This window comes from Pungitius pungitius, chromosome 8 (genome assembly GCF_949316345.1).
Source record: "Pungitius pungitius chromosome 8, fPunPun2.1, whole genome shotgun sequence".
NCBI classification, from domain to species: Eukaryota; Metazoa; Chordata; class Actinopteri; order Perciformes; family Gasterosteidae; genus Pungitius; species Pungitius pungitius.
Genome location: NC_084907.1, coordinates 6,040,086 through 6,061,680, shown reverse-complemented (window position 1 = coordinate 6,061,680; position 21,595 = coordinate 6,040,086). Strand labels below are relative to the sequence as shown.

Below are 21,595 nucleotides of genomic sequence, written 5' to 3'. Positions count from 1 at the left end.
CTATGCAACGCGGCGGAGAACCGTCACCAGAGACGTCAGCAGCAGCATCGATGACGGAGCAGGGAGAAACGCAGCAGTGAAGGAAGCAATTCCATAATGTTACAGCAATTGGTCTTACAATACAGGTGAGATTGGTGCATGCATGGTGAATGTGGCAATGAAATACGTTTTTTTTTTACCATAACTGACTGTTATCAAACATGCTGAAAAATATAATTTAATTATCCTGCTTTCTGACATTGAATCGTCTCCCATTGAGAGTAAATATTTTAGGGCCTTCAGTTAAAGAAAAATCCAAAATCAACCCTAAAACTAAATAATTCATTGAAAAAACTACACAAGTAACATTTTAGTGGTGAATTCTGCCCCGTGACTGAATAACATGGAAGCCTGCAGAAAGGGAAGAACAGAGCAGCAGCAGGACTTTTGCTGTCAGTGGTCTCACCTGTTATCATTGATATCTGTGGTGTTTCCTGTGGACAGAGAGAGGTGCATGAGGAGGCAGGCAAGGTGCACAGTGAGAGGGTTGGTGGCGTGTGAATGAGGGGAGGAGTGGGTTTGTCACAGAGAGAGGTGGAAGCTGCATAATGTGTTGGTTCGTCAGAGCCACCCCTCTCCTATGATTTTAATGGTCTGACCCGCTTTCGATCAAAGTGGGAAGTATCTGGCCCGGACCTGAGATGAGTTTGACTCCCATACCCAGTCATACGTGTGTGAGGGCTGGTCGTTGAAGAACCAACACATTGTGCAGTCATTTAAAAAAGTCAGATATGTTCACATATGTTGGTCTTTTGAGTCAGAAAAATCAACCAAACATATATATTCATTTCAGGCTGTTGGAAACTAATTAACAATGCTGTTGTTGATCTAGAGAGGATTTTATTTACCTGATTGGCAACATGAGTCATTTTACAATGTTTGAACAAACCACAAACACTGTACAACTGGCACAACCAAACCTGCCATGTCATATTCGCAGTATCGTCTTCTACTGTGGAACCTCCAATCCACGAGGCCTGTTATTTCTACTCAGACACAAAACATTCACTTTGCGTTTTACATTTAAAAAAAATATTGACACCCAAACATGTCAAAATGTTTGAAATATTTATCAGTCTGCAGAAATTGAAAAGTATGCGTGCATTGATTTATCGTTATTCGCGGCAGAAAGCTGACTTAATTCATGTGATTCAGTTTGAGGCGCCGGCTGTAATCAAGGACCCTTTGCATGACGGGATTATGAGGCTGCTCGGTTTAATCTCTTTGAAAAAAAAGGTATGACAGTTAATGAAAAGCTTATCCTGACTGTCAAGGCGACACCTCAGCGGACTCAGAATACAGCAAAATGTGAGATTTCTTTGAGGTACCTGCCTGTCAAAGCCATTTGGCATTGCCTTTTATACCTTTCCGATAAACTCGAGATTTAAATGCGTAAACTGAGTGGAATCATATCCCAGGGGGTCATTACATGTGAGGTCCCAGATGGAAAGCTCTCTGCCCCAGAATACATTACAGTGCATTGTGGCAAACGTTTCTACCATCTCCTGAGACGTGTCAACGGCTGCCGGTGTGGGGCGTGAGTTCCATGCCAAATGTCACGCATTTACTTGTTAGATTTCAGCACCTTTCTAAAACAGCATCATGGAAAGCAATGACTAATATCGGCGCAATTAAATCCTAGAAGTGTTCTGCGGATAAGACATAATAAAGATAGGTACCATCGCAGCAGTTGTTGCTGTATTGGCGCTGTCCCAGTTTACGAATTAAAAAATATATATGTCTGGAGAATCTAAAAGGTGTAGTGTTGTTACATAACTCTACTACTGTCAGCGCTGGGTCAGAGGCCCGGTTGGGCACTCAGCCTGTCTGGCTGGTTATCTGTCTGGGTGAGTAATGACACTAGAAGCCTAATCTATCTCCTCAAGAGTCCGCTGCTGATGAGGGCGGACACACACACACACAAAGGTGCAGAAAAGGCTAACGTAGCATTATCTTCCTATCCTTAGTGAATTCTTAAAAACAGTATTACGTAAATATATATCGACGCTTTATCCTTTTCCTCACACGCCAATGATTTACAGTTATGTAATTGAGCCCATTACAAGGAGGCGAGAGCAGAAATCAGCAGCAAGGCAATCACTATAACAGCATAAAACAACATTTAAACATAAAGGCTGATGTGATGACATAATGGCAAGCACTAAAAAATCAAAAGAGATTTTATTATTTGAACTGCCGTCATCTGAGGCTCACCGTTCTCTGAATCAAGCCTCTCCGCCGTGTTCTTGTCTGCTTCGCTCTGCGGTTCAGCTCTCGGCCTACGAACAGGGGGGAAGAGACGTGCCCGTGAATGTTGCATCGGGATTTGCAAGAGTCAATATGTTGCTCTCTAGGTAGAATTGATAATAAAACAGTAATGAAAAGCGGTGCGTTAACTCAAGCGCTAAATGATGAAGCAACAGAGACACAGACACACCGAACCCCCCCCCAAAAAAAGAGCTGGAACGTAAAAAGCTTTGACAAAATAGTCTTCGCTTCACTTCATAACGGAGCAGTTGCTGGAGCCTAAGCACACCGGATCGTTGTCATGACAACTGCACTGACGTCGATGCTTCCGGTGTGGGCCTAAAGTTTAGGCTGGCGAGGAAGGAAGAAGAGTTCACTTTCACTCACGCGTTGTCCTGAGCGCCGCTCTCCTGTGAACCGCTGTTCGGGGACTCGAGGCGTCGGCCGGCGCCGACCCGGTCCGAGTGGGCCTCGGCTGACCCGGGCTCACTCTGCGGCGCCGTCACGGGAGCCGCTGCTGGTTGGTCGTTGTTGTGGAAATCGGCATCGCGGGAGGCGACGGGCTGGTGGCTGTAGCCGCGGACGAAGAAGGGGTTGATGGGAGAGCACGGCGGGCAGTGGCCGGCACGCACAGGCTTGGCTGTAAGGCAATACAACAGAAACCATATATTGACTGATCCATTCATGCAGAAACGACAGAAACATCACACTGCCCCACAGGGGGATGGGGCTCCACAGCACAAAGTACTACATTTAAATGGTAATAGAGTACAGGGAATATATCAACTTAAATGTCTTTTTTATATTGCTGCTACAGAATAAATATGGTGTTCTTTGAGACAGGAAAACGAAACGTTCAACGTTCCATATTTCTTTGGTTTAGTCTTTGACTTATTTTGAGAACACAAATCTCTTAATGATCAAAGTTTCAAACACACCAATGACAACCAGCGGTGTGCTTGTGAGGCAGCAGCACAAGCTTGTGCACTTCGAGTCTCTCGTTCACTGCAGCGAACCTCCGGCAGCCTGCAAGCTGCTGTCAATTCAACCTGACACGCCTCAGCAGCTTCTCCATTTCCCCAAAGACCCCTTTTCCTCTTTTGAATAATCAGAAAAGACGTAACAATGGACAAAAAGGAACACTGCAGTACTTCACAGTTGCATTAGTTTACTCCTGAAATGAAAGTAATTATTTCAAAAACACTCACTCTCACTGCAGCATATGTCATTTCTTTCGTAAACAATTCAAACGAATGGGTGCAATTGGATGAAGTGGGTAATTAAAATGAACTACACTGATTTTCTAAATAAGGTTGTTTTTTTCTCTCAGAAGATCTCACTGTGCTAAAAATATTTCTCACCAACCATCAGAACTATAACTGCAAACATTTTAACATAAAATCATTGGGTATTATTATAGATGTTGTTTACAATTTAAAGCAATGTTGTCCAACATATCAATGTGAACATGAGTCTTGCTACTGAATGTAAAACAAGGTGGTGATAACTCCTCTCACATCTCCATCATGCACGAATAGGTGGTGTATGAATGTGGGATATTCTGGTTGAGGGGAAGGAAGGAGATGACAGGCGATGCAAATACAACAAATGGATGTCTCCTGTGTTAAATTCACAGTGCTGAGACGGAACAACATTCTCCCAAAATATTCTCTCATGGTGGAGCACAAAGACCACGGATACGATGAAGAGATGCAGCCAGATAGACGAGTGGTGACATGAAAATCCTCAGCACGAGATTGGTGGAGACACATGTTATTGGTTGATTTCTACAATAGTTCCTGTGGTAATTTAATTGGATAAGAATCACAATGACAACCTAAGGAGGTAAGAAGCCTGTATGAGACGATTGTATTTAATATGATTACAAAAATGCTTCGTTAAAACAGTTTTGATCAATTTCATTCAGTTGGCTGTAGAAATCAGATATGACATGAAATAGAATAACCTAATTTTTGTTGGACTCATATTGTCACAAAAGGTTAAACATTAGCGGTCTACTATTTGAATTATTTAAGAGAAAATTTGCAGTTGTTGAGCTTCAGTGTTAAATTACTGTGGTCACTACATTACATGTCATTCAGGTGACGTTTTTATGCAAAGCGACTTACAATAAGTGCATTTCAACCATAAGGATACAGATACAGAACAAGAAAGTGCAATTTCATCATGTAATATGACTATTTATAGTTTTGTTAGTTAGATTGCAGGGTTCATTAGTTTTTTAACTCAACTTGACTAGTTGGGATTGAGCACGATCAGACGGACTGAGACATGGAAATGCATTAATTCATTCATTCATCATCAATCATTAATTAATGTCCTTGAGAGGAGACTTCATGTAACTGTGTTATATTGCATTTTAATCCCCTCTAGATTCAGCGGAATGCAACATACCCCAAATCAGAGGACTATTTGATCAGGAAACGCTTTTTCCTGAATTAACAAATAAACTGATGGCTGTTCCTACTTTTGAAACATCAACGAGGCGAGTCACCTATCTGCGCAGCGTGGGGCCTTCGGAAGGGATTGCGGGTCCTCATCACGTCTTTGATGCGCTCCACCTCCTGCTGGTAGCGGTGGCGGTCCTTCATGGCTCCTTCCTTCGCCTCTTTCAGCGCACCCTCCAGTGCCTTAACCCGCTCCGCCGTAGACCGAAGCCGCTTCTCCAGCTTGGGAAGCTCACAGCGAAGATCTGCGTTGTCACGTACCAGCTGTGGAACGCACGCACGTACAATAACATATACAGTGAACCCAGGGCAGTGAGCATGTCTGTATAATATATAAAATGATAAAAGTTATTTATGATTAAAAAAATCATTTCTTTCTGTCTGGGATTAGAATTTTCTGAACACAATTCATGGAAAGTTACTTTATCAATTTTTAAAATCTTTGTGTTTTGAGTTTTGCTGTAGTATGTTGATTTTAAAATATGTAAGTGGGAAAAGGTAAGCGTGATAAAAATAATTGACTGAGCACCTTTAAACAGAGCCTGCAGCTATGTGACCATGCAAAGTAATCCCCATGAGTAGAAGACCAGCGGGTTTTAGACAACAGGCAAAGGATTCAGAAATTGAATAGAACCACAGGGGGCCTGGCAGTACTATCCGATTATTTTGTGGTGAGTCATTCTAAAAGGAGAGGGAAGCAATGAGCGAACTCCCGACAGTTAGTGAGTATGTTGAGACGGATCAGACGGGCAGACGGGTTACTATTAAGGGGCAGAGAAGCTCATCCGGAGCTCCGCCACACCGTCCGCTGCCTGCCTGTGGGAGTCCTATCACTTTATTTGATTTATGGCCGTGACTTTCATCTTCTGTTCTCACAGTACCAGCCGGTGGTGGATGGGACGGAGTTTCCCCAGCAGCCACTATGGGATTGGTTCTCAGCCACTGCTGCAGCGCAGCTCTCACCAATCTGCACGGCACGAGCAATGTGCCAGTCGGTAGAACATTTAATACATAAAGACTCAGCCCTCTGCTGCATTTAGTGATATTAAAGAAAGATGGAAAGTGAGTGTGTGCGTGTTCATAGGCGTGTCCTTTTTGAGCACAAGGTTGCCTTTAAAGGGTTGAATTGAGACAGGAGAAAAATCTGAGCATGTTTATGTGAAACCGAATGAAAACCTTTGTTTTTATCCTATTGGAGTAGCTATTTAAAGCATGGCTTTCTATTCCTGAAGGCAGCATGACTCAACACCCCCTGCTGTGATTTAAAGTAGACTTTCATGGCAAGTAGTAAGATGATTGATAAGCCTAGCGCTACGCTTGCCCATAGGAGAGCAATGAAGAACATAGTTAACTGCTCTAACAATTGTCCATGTTCTTGTTGTCCTCCGCTCATATTCTATCCAAGAAGGACCATAGAAACGTTTCACTTTGCTGCTTATTGTTACCTGTTTGTGAACTTTTGTAAGCTGGTTGAGGTTGTTTTCAAGAAAGGAGATCTTCTGTTTCTGGCTGATATATCCCCCGCTTTCATCAAGCTCCATCTGTGCACTCTGTGCAAATGAGAAAAAAATCCTTTCAGTCCAGGCGGAGCTACATTAGCCGCATCCTTGTTGTGTATTTACGTTGTGTCCGGCTTACTTTTCTAACTTGAGTCGTGAGGTCTTGAACAAAAAGCTTGCGGAGGTTGTGCAGGGTGTAGAGTTCACGAGCCTTTGGTATGATTGGAGAGAGCAAATAGACAAAGCAGCTGGAGTATTCACAGTGGATCCGTGGCCTCTGAGGGAGCCAAGTGAATTGTGACAGTAAATGATGACTTACGACAGTCTCTTCCAGCCCTTTGAGGTCCCTCTTCGACTGCTCATGCCGCTCATGGAGAAATCTATATTCAGACGGATAGATGAAAATTTCTATAACCTTCTCTACGACAATGTCAATAATGAATTACAAAACATAACTACATGAGTTATTACGGCTTATAGCACTGTATGAGCACTCATAAATACTCATAATGCTTTAAAGAAATAATGTCATAAAGCATTTTATGTCTTAAAATTTCAGGTCTCATTATGAGCACCACTATTGCTATCTGTTAAAGTGCTTATGCATTACAACTAGGGGTATTCTAATATCCTATGAGCCCTGCAAAAAAGACTTTTGAGTGAGTAACAATGAGTACAATTTTCTGGCAAGAATTATTCCTGAATAAAGAACAATGTCATCATAGACTGTCTGGCCCGGCTCGTGGCTGATTCCCATCTGCCATCTGATCAAACTCGCTGCAAAGGTCGGGGCAGAAAGAGGCCTATTAGCAGCCAGCTGCTGCCTTATCCCGTAAAGACCGCCGCGGAGAAAGAGATTCACAAAAGAAATACAGAAACCCAGACAGACCGAGGTAAAGAGGGAGTGAAACGGGAACGGCCTTCAGACCATTTGAGCCGCAAACGCAACGACTGAAAAAGGCATAGTGTCAATAGGGTGACTGAGCTGCAGAGCTGGAGGGAAATAGACAGGAGAGGAAAAAGGGAAGTTTTGCATCAGGAGAGGCGGCTCGCCCCGGAGCCTCCATATGGCGGCGTGTTTGAGAGCGGGCCAGGACAGTAGCGCGGAGAACTCACGTCAGTTCCTCCAGCTGTCGGCTCTTGTGATGTTCTTGGCTCCGGAGACATTCAAAGTCACAGTGCAGTTGCTCCAACTCCAGTTGCTGCTTCTGGTTACAACTGAAAAACAGGTGAACAACGGCTCATTCACTTCAATGGACAGCTTTCGATACAGGGCTATAGAGAAGTGGATCATGTGGCTGTCCCTTCAGAGTACAGATACAATCTGAATCTTTTTTTTTGTCAACATCAATGTTGTCCATTTTTTAGATTTCACCCTCCTTTTCTGATTGTTAAAAAACCAGATTTTTCCTGCTCTTCTTCGAGAATCTGAAGGGTCACAATGCTACAGAGGATTTGCAGCCCGCTCCACTGACATCCCTCCATCCAACCATTCACAAGCCGCTTACCCAAATCGGGTCATGCTAGCGGAAACAAGTAGAGTGGCCCCAAACGTCTTTTCATTCAGAAGTCCTCCCGCTGCCGCTCCTTCGCAGTCACGCCTCGTACAGAACATCTTCACAAGGAGGCACTTAAAAAACGGCAGGTTTTTTTTGAGGAGCCCAAACATGCTCCTCGCACAGTGGCTCAGCAGCTGCTGTACCCAGAGGTCCTCACAAGCTGCAACTTCCTAATGTCACCACTCACACGTATTGAAGTCGGCCCTTTTTTTGCTGCCTGGCCGGGGGTCGGAGGAGAAGGGCCTTCAGAGACCTCGACTACAAACACCGCTTTTACGTATATGAGCGTAGTATCTGCTTCTTAAACCATGTACAAGCTGCACAATATAAGGACAAATAATCTCAAAGATAGATGTAAAAATGCCTATTTAGTGCATGAGACTATGTAAAGAATCACAAGGAGGCACTGACTCCGTCAAGTCGCCGATGATCTCCTGCTTCTCATTGATCTCGTCTCGCAGGCGCCCGAGCTGCTTGCTGTGCGACTCCCGGTGTGACTCCATCTGCTGCTCCAGAGCCCTCTGAGGAACAGGCAACAAGTTCGTGAGACACATACGTGCAGAGAGAGTCGGCGGGAACCCGATGGAAATCGGAATGACTCAACAACGGCACGGGACAGAAACACACACACACACACGTAGAGAGCCCCGTTGACATCACACAAAAGTATATACAGACCCCCCCCCCCCACACACACACACACTTCACTTCACTTACATAGTGTGGAGTATTAAGTGTGACAAGGCTAATGGAACTGGTATGTGCCACACACTCACAAACACACACTCATTTGGAAAAAATATGTGCGCAAATAAAGTTAAATTCTGCCAACAAAACAAATATGTTCAGCAGCTGAAAACTTCACGTGTTGCGTGTTTACTTTCAGGTTAGATCACTTGGGGCAAAGTACAAATGTGTCCTGGGCCTACTGGCCCCTAAATAAAACCATCTGTTTGTTTGACACACTGTGCGCACACATAAATGCACGCCGGCAGGTGCACACCAACGCATCACACCTGCAGTTAGCTGGGCGCTGCGTCGGCCTGAGAAAAGGTCATCACACCACATTCATTGTTCTAACTGTAGTCATGGTTACCTTCATTTCACAGGAATCCTGGGCAGACGAGTGATTCTCCCCACCGGTCACCTGTGCCATTCTCTCTGAAGAAAAAACAAACAACAACACATTCAAGTGAATGAGAGAAACCAAGACAGGGAGATTGAAAACGAAACTGAATAGAAAAGGAGGCAGATAAAAGAGACTGATGAAGACGATAAAGGTTACAGTCACCTGACTTTGACAGCACAGCAGTTCCCCTGCTTCATGTTGACAGAGAGGTCAGCGTGATCCAAGTCACGCCTCGGGTGTAGTAATATCGATTGTTGAAAGTGACATCTATTGTGTTACGTTGATCCGATTGCTAACTCGCTGCTGTTCCTGCTGTCGGATGATGAAATTACAAAGCTCTCTACCACGGGTCCCGTGATCAAGACAACCTGTGGAACTTTGTATTTATCTACTTCCGTAATGACTCAAAGAACTCACGGTTGAAGTGTAGATTAGGGCCAAAATGTATTTACCTGCCCTTAAATCAATCAAGCCTCTCCTTAAAGAATAGCGACTTACATTGCCTCCGGCCTGGTTTGTGAATCGCATCTGTGCCCTGGGAATATCCGCAGTTACATGGACTTATTACACATTTCAAATGCACGATTCGTCTATTCGTGCTGGTGTTTTGACGGGCTTTGTAGCTGGAGTTGTTCATCAGTGTTTGACCTTGCTTTTAAAGCACTTGGCACGTACGAGTGCTCGGCACTAAAGCCAATGAAGTTGTTTTAATCAGCATTTCCTCAGAGTGACACACCTGCTGTCTTTTTCGTCATGTTCTATTTTGTCTAGACAGGATTTTGTTTTGCCGTATCAGAATATTAAACCCTTATTTGACTTTGGAATCAAGTCAGCAATCCGGCGAGAATTAACGATGTAGCTCAATCTGCATTTTGTCCTTCACTGTGCAGTGAGCAAGATGTACTTCCACTATTTAATGCCATCTTAAAAAAATGTGCCTGTACATCAGTATCTTAGCATTGTCATAGCATGCTTACAGGTGAAACTCGAAAAATTAGAATATCGTGCAAAAGCTTACTTACTTACTTTCAGTAATTCAACTTAAAAGGTGAAACTTGAAATATCTCACTTTGCATGTAATGAGTCTAAATAATATATTAGTTTCACCTTTTAAGTTGAATTACTGAAAGTAATGAGCTTTTGCACGATATTCTAATTTTTAATTCTAATCAGCTCAAAGCGCTGCTGTGCTAAATTAAAATTGAGAATGGCAGTAGACATTTTGTTAAGAGAAAGCTTTCTTTTTTTTAACAATGCTAATATACAACATTAGTCTACCTTGAGCTTGGAGTTTTGCCAGCTCCTCGCTCAGAGAGTCGTAGCTGTCCTCCAGCTTCCTCTTCTTCAGCTCCACGTTCTGCATGTAGTGCGTTAGAGAGCGGATCTTTGCCTCGTGCTGAAAGACAGACGACGTGAAAAGCCTATCGATGAGCAAAGGACCTCTAGGAGGCAACGCTTTACACAAAGGATCATTTTACCTATGTGGCCTCCATAATTCATTAGGGGATTAAAATTAAATGTGAAACTCCTTACAGTCAGTGGCACCACACAATATAAATATGGAATATGAATGTACCTTGATATTAGGTTTTCCCTATATTTATAGGTGAAACTCAAATTCAAAAACTCAATGTAGGAAGGTGCCAACTCCCTGCTGAAGGAAGCATGAAGTGCTCTAAAATGTCCTGGTAGACGGTTAAGTTGAATTACTGAAATAAATGAACTTGTGCACGATATTCTAATTTTTCGAGTTTCACCTGTAATTTTCTTTTTAAAAAAGCCTAACTGCCATCAAGGCAGGTTACCTGTGATAAGAAGAAAGAACCAACCTTGTATTTGGCAGCTGTTAAATAAACTTGCTTTCAAGCAGCCACCACAATACGAATCCCCTCAACCCTTTAAAAATCGGTACAGTTTTTACACTAAAAACTTCTGATGTGCTGTTGCCTCAGACAGGTGAGTGACACACTCATCATCAGGCCAGTTCCTCACCTGTGAAACGAGGAGGTGACCCGAGGACAGCTCTCTGCCCGTCTCCTCCATCTTGCGGTGACACTCTGCTTGAAGGTTCTCCAGGTTGCGACAGCGCTTCACCATGGATTTAACCTCTGACTTTATCTTACTGATGTAGAGGCGGGCCACGGTGAACTCCTCCTCGATCGCACCGGTGATCTCCACGTGCTGCAGGCAGAAGAGGCATAGCGGAGGAGAGAGACCGTTGATGGAGCGACTTGTAGTTAGGAATGAGTGAGCATGGCAAGTTAAAAAGGGAGAAAGAGTCTCTCTCTCTCTCTGACATCCATTAGGTTTAATTAGATTCAAGGCCTTTTGGTGCACATTTCACAGGAAAAGAGGTTTCGCACAAATTAAAAAAAGCTGTATAAACAAAGTTAATTTAATTTGCTGGAAAGAGTAGGATGTGCTGATTCTAGTCAAGTCTGTGTATGACATCTATGAGCTCTAAATATTTACTCTTAGATGAAGAAGGTAGGAAACAGTAATACAAACTTGGCATTGAAATGTCTCATCTTTTAAGTCTTCAGTTTGCCTCTCACTCACCAGCTTGATGTCCCTGTTTCCGAGGATGGTGCTGAACTCACTCAGGTCCCTCGTCAGCCCGTTGAGGACCTCAGAGATGCGTTTCCTTTGGTGGCTGCTTACTTCCTTGATACGAGACAGCTCCACCTCTAGAGCCATGAACTGAGCCTATTGGAGGAGAATAATGCAATTAGAGAGCAAGACAAGTTCATAAAAACAGAGAGGATATCCTGGAAAGGGGATTTTTTTTCAAGCAGCAGGCTTTGAGAGTATTTATTCCTGCAAACACACACAGCTGCTAGACCCAGGTTAACCCCTGACCTCATTCTCATCCATCCGAGTAGCAAAAAGAGAACGGCAGCTAAAACCGAATCAATAAACTACTAAGATCGGGGGGCGATGGCATCGGTGCTGGATGGAAGGATGCAGGAGAATGAATGATGGAGAAACACCTTGTGCAGCAGGCAGCTCCAACCTTCTAGGCCCAATGCTCGAACATGATGAAGAAACCAATACAGGGCTGGATGAAATATAACAAAAGAGGGTGCTTAAGCATTTGACAACTTCTTAAATACAATAACATTAACTCCTTTAAAAGCCTCTCCATCTTCCTCTCCCCCTGTTAACTCCAGGCCATGACATAAATTCACGGGTCACCTCCCATGACAAAACATTAGAACGAAAAGTAGTGAATAAGGATCTGGAATGAATCCATTTACAAGTAAGAAAGACACTCAATAGAAATAGAATAGAATAGATCAGTGTAAAGAATTTGTAAAGATAGTGCACTATAGCATATGGTTACACCTAAGAAATCGAGACAGAGACAGAAAGAGAAAAAGGAAAAAGATGAATAAGGTTGCATATTGCCAAAATGAACAGACTTGTGACAGGTGTTAAGCGATGATCAGATGATAGTCTGTTACAGCTGTGACAGGAACAAAAAAAAGGTAAAAGTACGGAAATATAACAGAGCATATCTGTCCCTGTGCTTTACAAGCACTGTGGACGGCCATGAGGAGAGAGCCCAGTGTGTTGAGTGTCCTAAAACACTGGCAGCAGACAGTATGAAGCTAAATTCAAAGACACTGACACTGATCATGTGAAAAAGCACCTTGAGTTTTTCAAAAATAAATTGGAAACTTGTCACTGTCAAGAAGAGTCCCTTTGCAAAAGCTGCACCTGTCCCTGTGAAAGCACTACTCAACTACTTCCCAAAACGTAGCCAACAGTTAATTTATTTATTGACAATAAAGAAAGTGAAATCCATTTTGGGCGGCAAGGGACGGGGCCTTCAATGTGCTTACATCATCAAAGGGGGGCTCGACAGTAAAAGTTTGGGAACCAATTTGTTAAATGGTGACTGGGGTAAATTGTAAAGATAGAAAAGGGCTCGGCGAAAGAAGGTCCTTAAATGAACGCCAGCACCAGTCGGCGAGGTCATGGCCTCCTGCAGAAGAAGAGCCTTCAGATGAAGGATGCTGAGGAGAGTGTGGGTTAAAGACGAGGATGAATGTACTCCACGCCGCCATTTTTCTAGGTCATTTCTACTGTAGTTATGAAAGAAATTGATACACTCTGCATTAGCATAACAGCTGGGATGCAAAAAAAAATTGTGATAAAGAGTCAGGGGGAATGGAGATGGAAAAGGCCATGTGATAAGGGGATGGGTTTTTTTATGTCAGTATTATTTCTTGTATTTGGTTTCACATCTTGTCAGGCTGCCAGGCAGCGTCTCTGAGAGGACATTGTGTTAGTTGAGAGGTCGGGGGCGAACAAGCTGAGACATCTACAAAGAAAACTAAGTTATATGACTGAGAATAGAAGGAGACTTAAGTCATTAATGCAGTCAGTCGTTACAACATCAGTGATTTTTCTTTTTTTCTGGATCAGCTTTTGATAGAGACAGAAGAGAGGAGATGGTAAAACTGTGCATGAAAGGTAATTTAAGGTTTAAATAAAGTGAATAATGGTCCACTCGAATCAGTCACAAGGACCTCATTAACAACTGGCCAATCATATAAAACCATTTGGATTTGTGCTGGTTCAGAAATGCTTCTCTGATGAGCTCTTTCTTCATGGGTTTGAATTGAATATTTTCCAATAACATTTAATATTCATGACCAAGTAAGCAACAATCAAAGTTTAAGAGATTCTGATTGAAATTTTACTGAACTTTATATAAAGGATCACTTTACCACAAGAAGCAAACTGAAAACAAAAGTTTCAGGATGTTTAAGTTTGAGACTTCAAAACAAATAACATCTTCATCTTCACTAATTTAAAATTATTTTTTTTTTTCAACTTTTCAAAGCTTCAAAACCTGACACGAATATGTCTGGTGCTACACAGTCACTGAAATAATTGTTTTTGATTAAATTGGAATATCATTAATCGCTAATTTCACAGGCTTTTGCAGATGAAACATGCCTAATCAAAGCAACGATCGCTTTGTCGACGTTGAATTCTGTCGTAATGTGAATCTGCTCTTCAATAAAAAACGCAGCTTTAGAACGACGATATGAGATGTTTTTGAAAACGGACTGTAATCAAATCATCTGACTCCGACATAAATCTAGTTTTTAACTTTTTATGGTCGAAGTGCAAAAATAAAACAGCCAGTCTGAGAGCAAATACAGGTATAAGCAAAAGGAGATGTGCTGGCTGTAATTTAAACAATATTGTTGAATTTATGTCAAGTTCCAGTATCTAAAATGCGTTTCCCACTGTCTACCTTTTTTTGTAATTCTTTCTAGTATTTCTTAGATGCATGTGTTCATGTCTGCTGGATTAATCAGAATATCTCGCTTATATTCCTTCCTAAAAAAGCTCTTGAATTTCTCATTCTCTTTTAAATAGCATTTTCAGCATTTTAAAGTTCCAATTATTCTTGAAAGACACGGACATAAAATGGATAGATAAGTAGATTCTATTCACCTAAATGCTTTGCTTTCTTTTCATTTATTTTTCTAAATGTTGTTTCATTCCACCACAGCCCATTATCGTCCATGCCTTTATTTACCGATCCTTCTCCGTTGCCGCCTTATTGTTTTGTTTCCTTCCTCTATCGACCGTTTTGTTGATGTTAATACGGTGTCTCCAGGGAGCCAAACCCACCATTTTCTTTGCACACTCTTCAGCCAGGAGTTTGTTCTGCACGCTCTTCTCCTCGACCTCCAGGCTCCTCTGGTCGTAGTTCACCGCCAGCTCCTCCAGGGCCTGCAGGACCTCCTTCACCTCGGCCTTTGCAGATTCGTTCTCTGTCTGCAGCGCGCCGAGCTCCGACTGCACCCTCTCGCTGTCACCCCTGCATGACGCTAGAAGCTGAGGGACGCAGACGTTTAACAACTTAACAGAACTGTAAAAAAAAGAGAAGGATTCCATTTTGAACAGCTTTGTGTTCAACAAGCAGCGTCTTCATTATTCATGAGGCGGAGTTGTGGAATTAATCTTGTTCTCTTGGTAATAACAGATAGGCCTGTGTACAAATCCTGTGAGTCTAAACAGCTGGGAATTTACAGATAAAACATATTTAGAATATTCAAATTTGACTATTTCATGGAGCTGTAAGACTTTCATTTTGCCCTCATGGTGTTGTTTTGCATGCAGCCCACTGTGGGCCATTTCACTGAATGGATGTCATTAAATGTAGATTTTCACTCTACCCAGGGTGCCTTCAGGTTTGAACTGTAGAATAAATATTCTGTTTGGCCAAATGGATGTAAAATCATGCTACCGTACACAAAGCTAATGCTGGGTAGTTACCATCTTGACAACCCACAGCAGGGGCCATTTTTAGATGTGGATGAACCCATTTAGCGAACGTGGAGTCTTTTACTTGGCGGTGCACTACATTGCAAAGCTTGTTGCAGACCGTTTAGCCACTCTGCTATTAACGGGGTAAATGCTGTTTTCAATTATATTTGAATAGTCCTTCTTCCGAAAAGTAGCATGCAAACACAGACAAACTTGTTTACTTGATGTATGTGAATAACGGGCTTTGAACCAACTTATATTATTAAAAAAGTCTGTAAATTCACAAATGGTTGTGGAGTCATGTTCATCCAAAGTATTATAAACCACATATTAAATAATTAGAGAGCATTTGTTTGTTGGCTTAACAGCAACAACGTTAGCCACGGTCTCGCACATCACGTTTCAATCCTTCATCAATCCTTGTATTGATCTTTCCCTCCATTCATTAGCGTCTGAGCAGCCACCAAAACCCATTATATTCTAAACTACCGTCAACATGGAAATGCACTTGCTAATGAACACTAATGCTTCATTTTCTCTTTCCGAGTACTTTCTGGCACCTGAAAAATGTTTTCTCGTGCGTGTATCAAGGGCATGGGAATAAACCTCTCCCAGCTTACTTCTATTCAAAGGGTGCTATAGATTACCACGTGCAGCCTACTGTGGACTGATGATGAAGTCTTTTACCTCCTCCTGGTCAAGCATCCGCTCCTTCAGTTTCTCCACCATCTGGCTCTGGTGGTTGATGTCGTCATCCTTCGGCAACAAAGAGACATGTTGAATGGACACAGTACATATATACAGTGGTGTGTATGACACAAACTTGTACATTAGATTTGTGCATTGCTGTACGGTTTGAGCTTGGACTAACTGCATACACAAGAGTTATAGTACAAAAAAAAACGTCAATACATCAGAATAGAATAGGAGTAAAGCACAGCTTATTGTTGAGTTGAATTACAACTCAAAAAACATTTATTTCATGGTCTGTGGTCAGCCAATCATGCATCACATCAATCAAGTGCATCTTCGACCAGAAACAGCAGGGTATAAATGTACATAACATGTAATAGAATGTCCTGCATCAGTTAGTGTACCACATGTCGGGGGAGAATTTGGTGAGCTGCAAATTGTGAGTCTCTCAGGAACTCGGTGTGTGACCTTTCTAGAGGGACTTGTGACCTGAATAAAACTCCTGTTCTCCCCTTTGTCAGATCTTCCTACTCCTTTGAGGGAGAAGGAACAATCTTTCCTTTTCAGGAATTGAGTAATTTGTCTTCTATCTGTACTTACGGCTTGTGTTGATGATTTCTGTATTCTTCATCATTTTTATATTTTTTAGATAATAAATACTTAATCACAAAGCGAGTTCAAGATAATTTTGATTTCTCACAAGGCGTCAATCCACAAATTTCCACCACACCACACAGGAGAGTAAAAATGTATGCATCCCCATGGATTGACCTGTGCAGTGTGTGCGACAGGCCAACATATGTCTGCATGAGTGAAAATGTCATGTCTTTTTTACCTCTCGTCTTAAAACAAAGACGTATAAAACATACGGTGCAACTGCATACTCATACCACCACAGGTTCTTGCATATTAAATGTAATCTGTTCATAAAAGCAATCAAATGAGACACTATGACCCTTCAGAGAAAGTCATACGTGAGCATAGACAATGTGGTGAATAAATCAAAGCTTGAATGCTTATCATTGTAGGCCATTATTATTTTCCCCAATGCCCAAGTTACAACATTATTCAGCACTATGTGCTGGATCCTAAGTTCATGAATAAAACATTCACGATATTCTCTTTGTGTTCATATGTGCATACAATTACATCCATTATGTGTAAACAGCTCTGCATTCATGAACAGGAAAGCTTCCATTCATTCACCTTATCGTCCAACTGTTTGTAAAGCTTGCGGATCTCCTCCTCATACTTCTGCCGCTCCTCCTCAGAGATGTGCACGACAATGGAGGAGGCAATGGAGCAAGGGCTGCAGGGACTGCGCATGTCGAGGAGCAGCACCTCAGATTGAGGAGGCACCAGGGAGACGTCTTCCGATCCTGGGCTCAGAGGCTCTAACACAGCACCATCCTCACCTATTGACAAAGTGACAAAATACTGGATTTCTTTTTGAGATGCAATGTTTGTATCTCTTGTCCTCAAATATGGCTTTGTGCATAAACAAAAAGGATGGGTGGACTTTTTGTCAACATACTGTAGGTCATTAATAAATGTCTCAGGTACAAGATATTTCTGTGCCATACATTAGCTTCCTTGTAAACAGCAGCACAACATATGTGAGCTTATCAATTTTAAATGTTAGCGGTCACATGTCTGGCTTGCAGATGCAGAAAAATGATAAGTAAAATTCAGTATTTTTAAATTTTGCACAAGTTCCTTCCGACCAAAAGGTTCCACTGTGTTGGTCTCTGGGAGTTCCTGGCCTGAGGTGTGCAACAATATATGGAGCTCAGTTGGGGTGATGGGCACAAAGATGCTGTCAAAATGATACATTAGGAAATTAAAACTAAATTGTGAGAGACACAGAGAGAGAAAGATAGTGGAGGGGAGAGGTTGTGTGTGTGTGTGTCTTTGTGTGTGAGAGGGAGAGAGAAGAAGAGTAACTGAGCAGCTGAATAAATCATTTTCACTGATAGCTGTTCAATTCCTTGAATGTCATCCAATCACTATTGTTGGGTGCACTGACATTTGAATTAACACACTGCTCAGGAGGAGAGGAGGCCGAGAAGTGTGTGTGTGTGTGTGTGTACACGTGCTTGTAATTACAGTAAATGAGTTTGTGTTCAGGGGCATCGTGCGTTATGGGACTTTCCGTGTGAATTTACACGGATACGTAAGCTGACATGGGACAATGTCCGTGGAGAAGTTATTAGTCCTTGTTGCCTCAGGACTACTAATAGTTAAAGATTCTTAAAAAATAAAGTCTCCAGCACTTTGGCCCAATGAGAGAGGGAATCCAATTATACAAAGTGTAGAAGTCTGAATAATATTAGTGTCCAGGGAGAGATTTTTAAGTGTTTGGGAACCTGTCCAGAGTCTGTTTGGCTGCTGTGCCCCACATCTCCACTGGCATGTATACAGAAGATATCAAAGAGGTTAAGTCTGCACTTAGGGGGACCCAAAAATAATGTCTGCAGGCTAGTTGGCTGGTCATTGTTTTCACACCTTTGTAAGTGTTCTTCAATGAAAGGCAAGGTAAAATAAACTATGTGTTAAGATGTTCTTTCACCATACATTAAATGATGTACTTTGTGCCCTGGTTGATGATAATTCTCTTTAAACTGTATCGAATGGCTTTCCTTTTTCCTCAGAGACTTTGCTTTGAACTAAATGATAGCCTCGTCCTGCTTACATGTTCACATTGACCATGAAAACATACTGATAATTAGCAGTTATATTTACCATGCTCCCCATTAAGTTGAACTACTGCAGAGGAGAACCACATGTTACAATATCATTAGGTGTGCATATATTCATCTCCCACTCTGACTGTGCGGCTGACAATATAATCGTTACTCAATGTTTAACGATATTCTCTAAATGTAACAAGTTTCAAAGCTCTTCTCTGGCAGCAACCTTTAAAGTATTTCATGTTTTGGCGAACGCTCGGCAGGACATCAGTGAGAGTATTACCGTTCCCCCATCGATTCAGCTCAGCCTCCAGTCTTTGAACAGTCTCCTTCAGCGACCTGTTCTTCTCTTTCTCCTTTTCGTATTTCTTCTTCCACTGCTCCGCTGTGAGCTCCAGGTTCACTGTTACAGTGTTCCTGATGGTCTTGGCTCTAATTGTAGGGGTACCGAGCGATACGGAGAAAGAGAAAAAGATACAGAAAACAGGTGGGAGAAAAGAAAATGTTCACGAGAACGTAAGAAAAACAGAGGAACTGTCAACGAGGGTATTTGATGCTCAATGGGAAACGGCTGGCATCTAATTAGGTGGTGTGCAAATTAGGTTTCTGACGACGATGTTTAATGGTGCATGTAGGTAGAGGGCGGTGAGGCATGAATTCCAAATGTAAAAAACCCTCCTGATCTCTTGAAACATATTCACCACATCAACACACAGCCCTCTTTGAGTTGGTAAGACGAGACACGTCCTGTATGTGACTATAAATCATTGCTTAATTACGATGCAAATAAGTGGCGTCACAGAATTGAAATATTCATGATGCCACAGCAACAGCAGTTCCAGCTCACAGATCCCTTAATTTAACACTCCAGTGAGAAAATCCCGTGGTCCTTGTTCATTTATTCCTCGATAAACAGCTGAAAATGTCTCATCACATCAGAATTTTGTTACTTAGATAGATATTCAAACATCAGGGGACAATACCGTTTGTGTCAAACAAAGCAGCAATGGCTCATTTATGCAACGTCTAATTCCAAAGTTTGTCCATAGACTTTAACATTCCACGCACACCTGTACAATTGTCTTGATACAGACTGTGAAATATCTGAAGTATATTGATTTTAAGAATAATCATTAATGGTGTTAAATAGCTACTGTGGCCTACAGATAAGAGATCACGCCTTCTCTTCATTAAAATCCAATATCTGCTGTGGATTTTGTTACTGCTTTTGCTCGCATGCATGAATTATTATTTTATTGTATAATGCATTACGAAGGAATGCATTATTTATTTCAACCAACAACACTCTTGTTTCAGTCAATATTCATAAAATGTATTGGTAGAGGAATAAAGTCTGGAGATGGATAAAGAGGATCTCTTTCTATGCACCGTCAGCAATAGGAGCAGCTGGCAAAGCGCACCAGATCTCTCCTCCTACAAGTGCAGCTTACCCTTAGGATTACAACAAACTTCTTCAAGTATTCCCATATCGATCAGCAACCAAAAAGCAAGCCTTCCTCCAGAGGGGCAAAGATGGAGGCACTATGTGAAAAGCATATCTGCAGAATCCCAACAGAAAAACAACCCAAGCCGATGGGGCTGCAGCTGAGCTGAGACGGACAGGCACAGTGCAGCCGCCCATGACTACTTAGCATGAAAGCATATTACCGTTGGCCAAACATCAAGGTGGATTTGGTCTCTGCATCATTGTAGCTCGAGGGAGAGCAACAGATGAACATGGTGGTGCGACAGTTCCCACCCAGCGAGTCCTGTAAGATGCGAGTCATTTTGCTGTCACGGTACGGGACGTGAGATTTCTACAAAGACACAAAGGACAGGACATAAAAAAAAGATTTATCGAAAGAGCTTGGAGGACATTCTGAAAAGTTGTATATCAACTGGCAGATGCCTTTCTTCTTGGGAGCTATATTTGTGTCTTTAGAGCGTCAGCACGGAACAAAGACAGAGGAGGTTTTTCCCCATCTGCAACATCATTCACATTCTTTCCTTTCTTTACCACTGGAATTCCATCAAAAAGATTGTGTTCGTTCTTGATGAATAAAGAATGAATGTCGGTTGCTTTATAAAAGATTTGTGAGGCATTTGCTCTCTGTGAGCTTTTCCAGTAGTTTTTTTTTTTGAGGAGTTCCCTAAGCCTTCCGAGTTATATAATAGGAGATGCTGGATATTTTAATTACAATGATGGAGCTTGGAAAGTAGAGTGGGCAGATTGCGGCGAGTGGTTGAATTATCTGGTTCAATTTGCGGAGATATGGAAAAAGGTTACCAACTGTAGCAACGATATGGATTATGGATAAGGGGACAAACTGCCTAACATCACTGCAATGAAAAGATATTTTTTTTATTCTAAAACAAAAGGAAAAGGAAGAGGTCAACATAGAGACAGATAAGGCAATCTTCTCATCCAGCTCTTAACAAATAAGCATTTAAGCATTTTTGCGAACAATTGCTAACTATTTAAGGTTTAAGGTTGGGCTATGGGAGTATATGAGAATATATGAGATGGATAAAGACCGCAGAGAATTTCTCTTCCGTACCGTTCCTTCAGCCAAGGCTGAGATAACGTTCCCCAGAGCCGACAGAGATTTGTTGATGTTCTTGGCCTCATCCAGCACAGCTCCCTCTGCACCCGTCTTACTGACCTGACGCACACACACACACACACACACACACACATACAGGAGGACCTTGTTCATGTACACTGTGGCATCATAAATCTACATTATTATTACCCATAGGTTTGTTTAACAGACAAACAGATGTGTGACTATAATGATTGCTATGTAACATTTTAGACACGGTGTTTCGTTGGTAAACTTCCAATCAATCAATAATAATGAATATCCATGTTAACCAAGAGAGTCTTTCATTAGGGCAAAGCAGGTCAGTTGAGCGTGCAAAAAGATGTTTTTGGGGGAAACAAATTGAAGGAATGAAAACAAATGTATAGCTTGTT

At 42.0% G+C, this 21,595-nt stretch overlaps 1 protein-coding gene and 1 long non-coding RNA gene across 3 annotated transcripts in view; one reads left to right on the top strand and one right to left on the bottom strand.

Annotated features, from left to right (window-relative positions):
- kif5ab (kinesin family member 5A, b) overlaps positions 1-21,595 on the bottom strand; it is a 56,523-nt gene that overhangs the window by 4,261 nt on the left and 30,667 nt on the right. The window contains exons 9-27 of one of the 2 annotated variants that reach the window (XM_037490847.2): positions 21,177-21,281; positions 20,287-20,435; positions 18,902-19,050; positions 17,135-17,343; positions 15,923-15,991; positions 14,597-14,803; positions 11,501-11,647; positions 10,934-11,122; positions 10,220-10,337; positions 8,909-8,973; positions 8,224-8,333; positions 7,370-7,471; positions 6,573-6,633; positions 6,393-6,464; positions 6,200-6,304; positions 4,802-5,018; positions 2,674-2,926; positions 2,254-2,318; positions 446-473 (exon numbers count right to left, since the gene is read on the bottom strand). In XM_037490847.2, the coding sequence (XP_037346744.2) occupies positions 446-473; positions 2,254-2,318; positions 2,674-2,926; positions 4,802-5,018; positions 6,200-6,304; positions 6,393-6,464; positions 6,573-6,633; positions 7,370-7,471; positions 8,224-8,333; positions 8,909-8,973; positions 10,220-10,337; positions 10,934-11,122; positions 11,501-11,647; positions 14,597-14,803; positions 15,923-15,991; positions 17,135-17,343; positions 18,902-19,050; positions 20,287-20,435; positions 21,177-21,281 (2,420 nt within the window). Of the gene's footprint in view, positions 1-445; positions 474-2,253; positions 2,319-2,673; positions 2,927-4,801; positions 5,019-6,199; positions 6,305-6,392; positions 6,634-7,369; positions 7,472-8,223; positions 8,334-8,908; positions 8,974-10,219; positions 10,338-10,933; positions 11,123-11,500; positions 11,648-14,596; positions 14,804-15,922; positions 15,992-17,134; positions 17,344-18,901; positions 19,051-20,286; positions 20,436-21,176; positions 21,282-21,595 lie in introns of both variants that reach the window. The other variant, XM_037490846.2, reaches the window with a different exon arrangement.
- LOC119229965 (uncharacterized) lies at positions 10-4,858 on the top strand. The gene is made up of 3 exons (XR_005121662.2): positions 10-125; positions 3,923-4,131; positions 4,681-4,858. It is a non-coding gene; the product is annotated as an uncharacterized LOC119229965 (long non-coding RNA).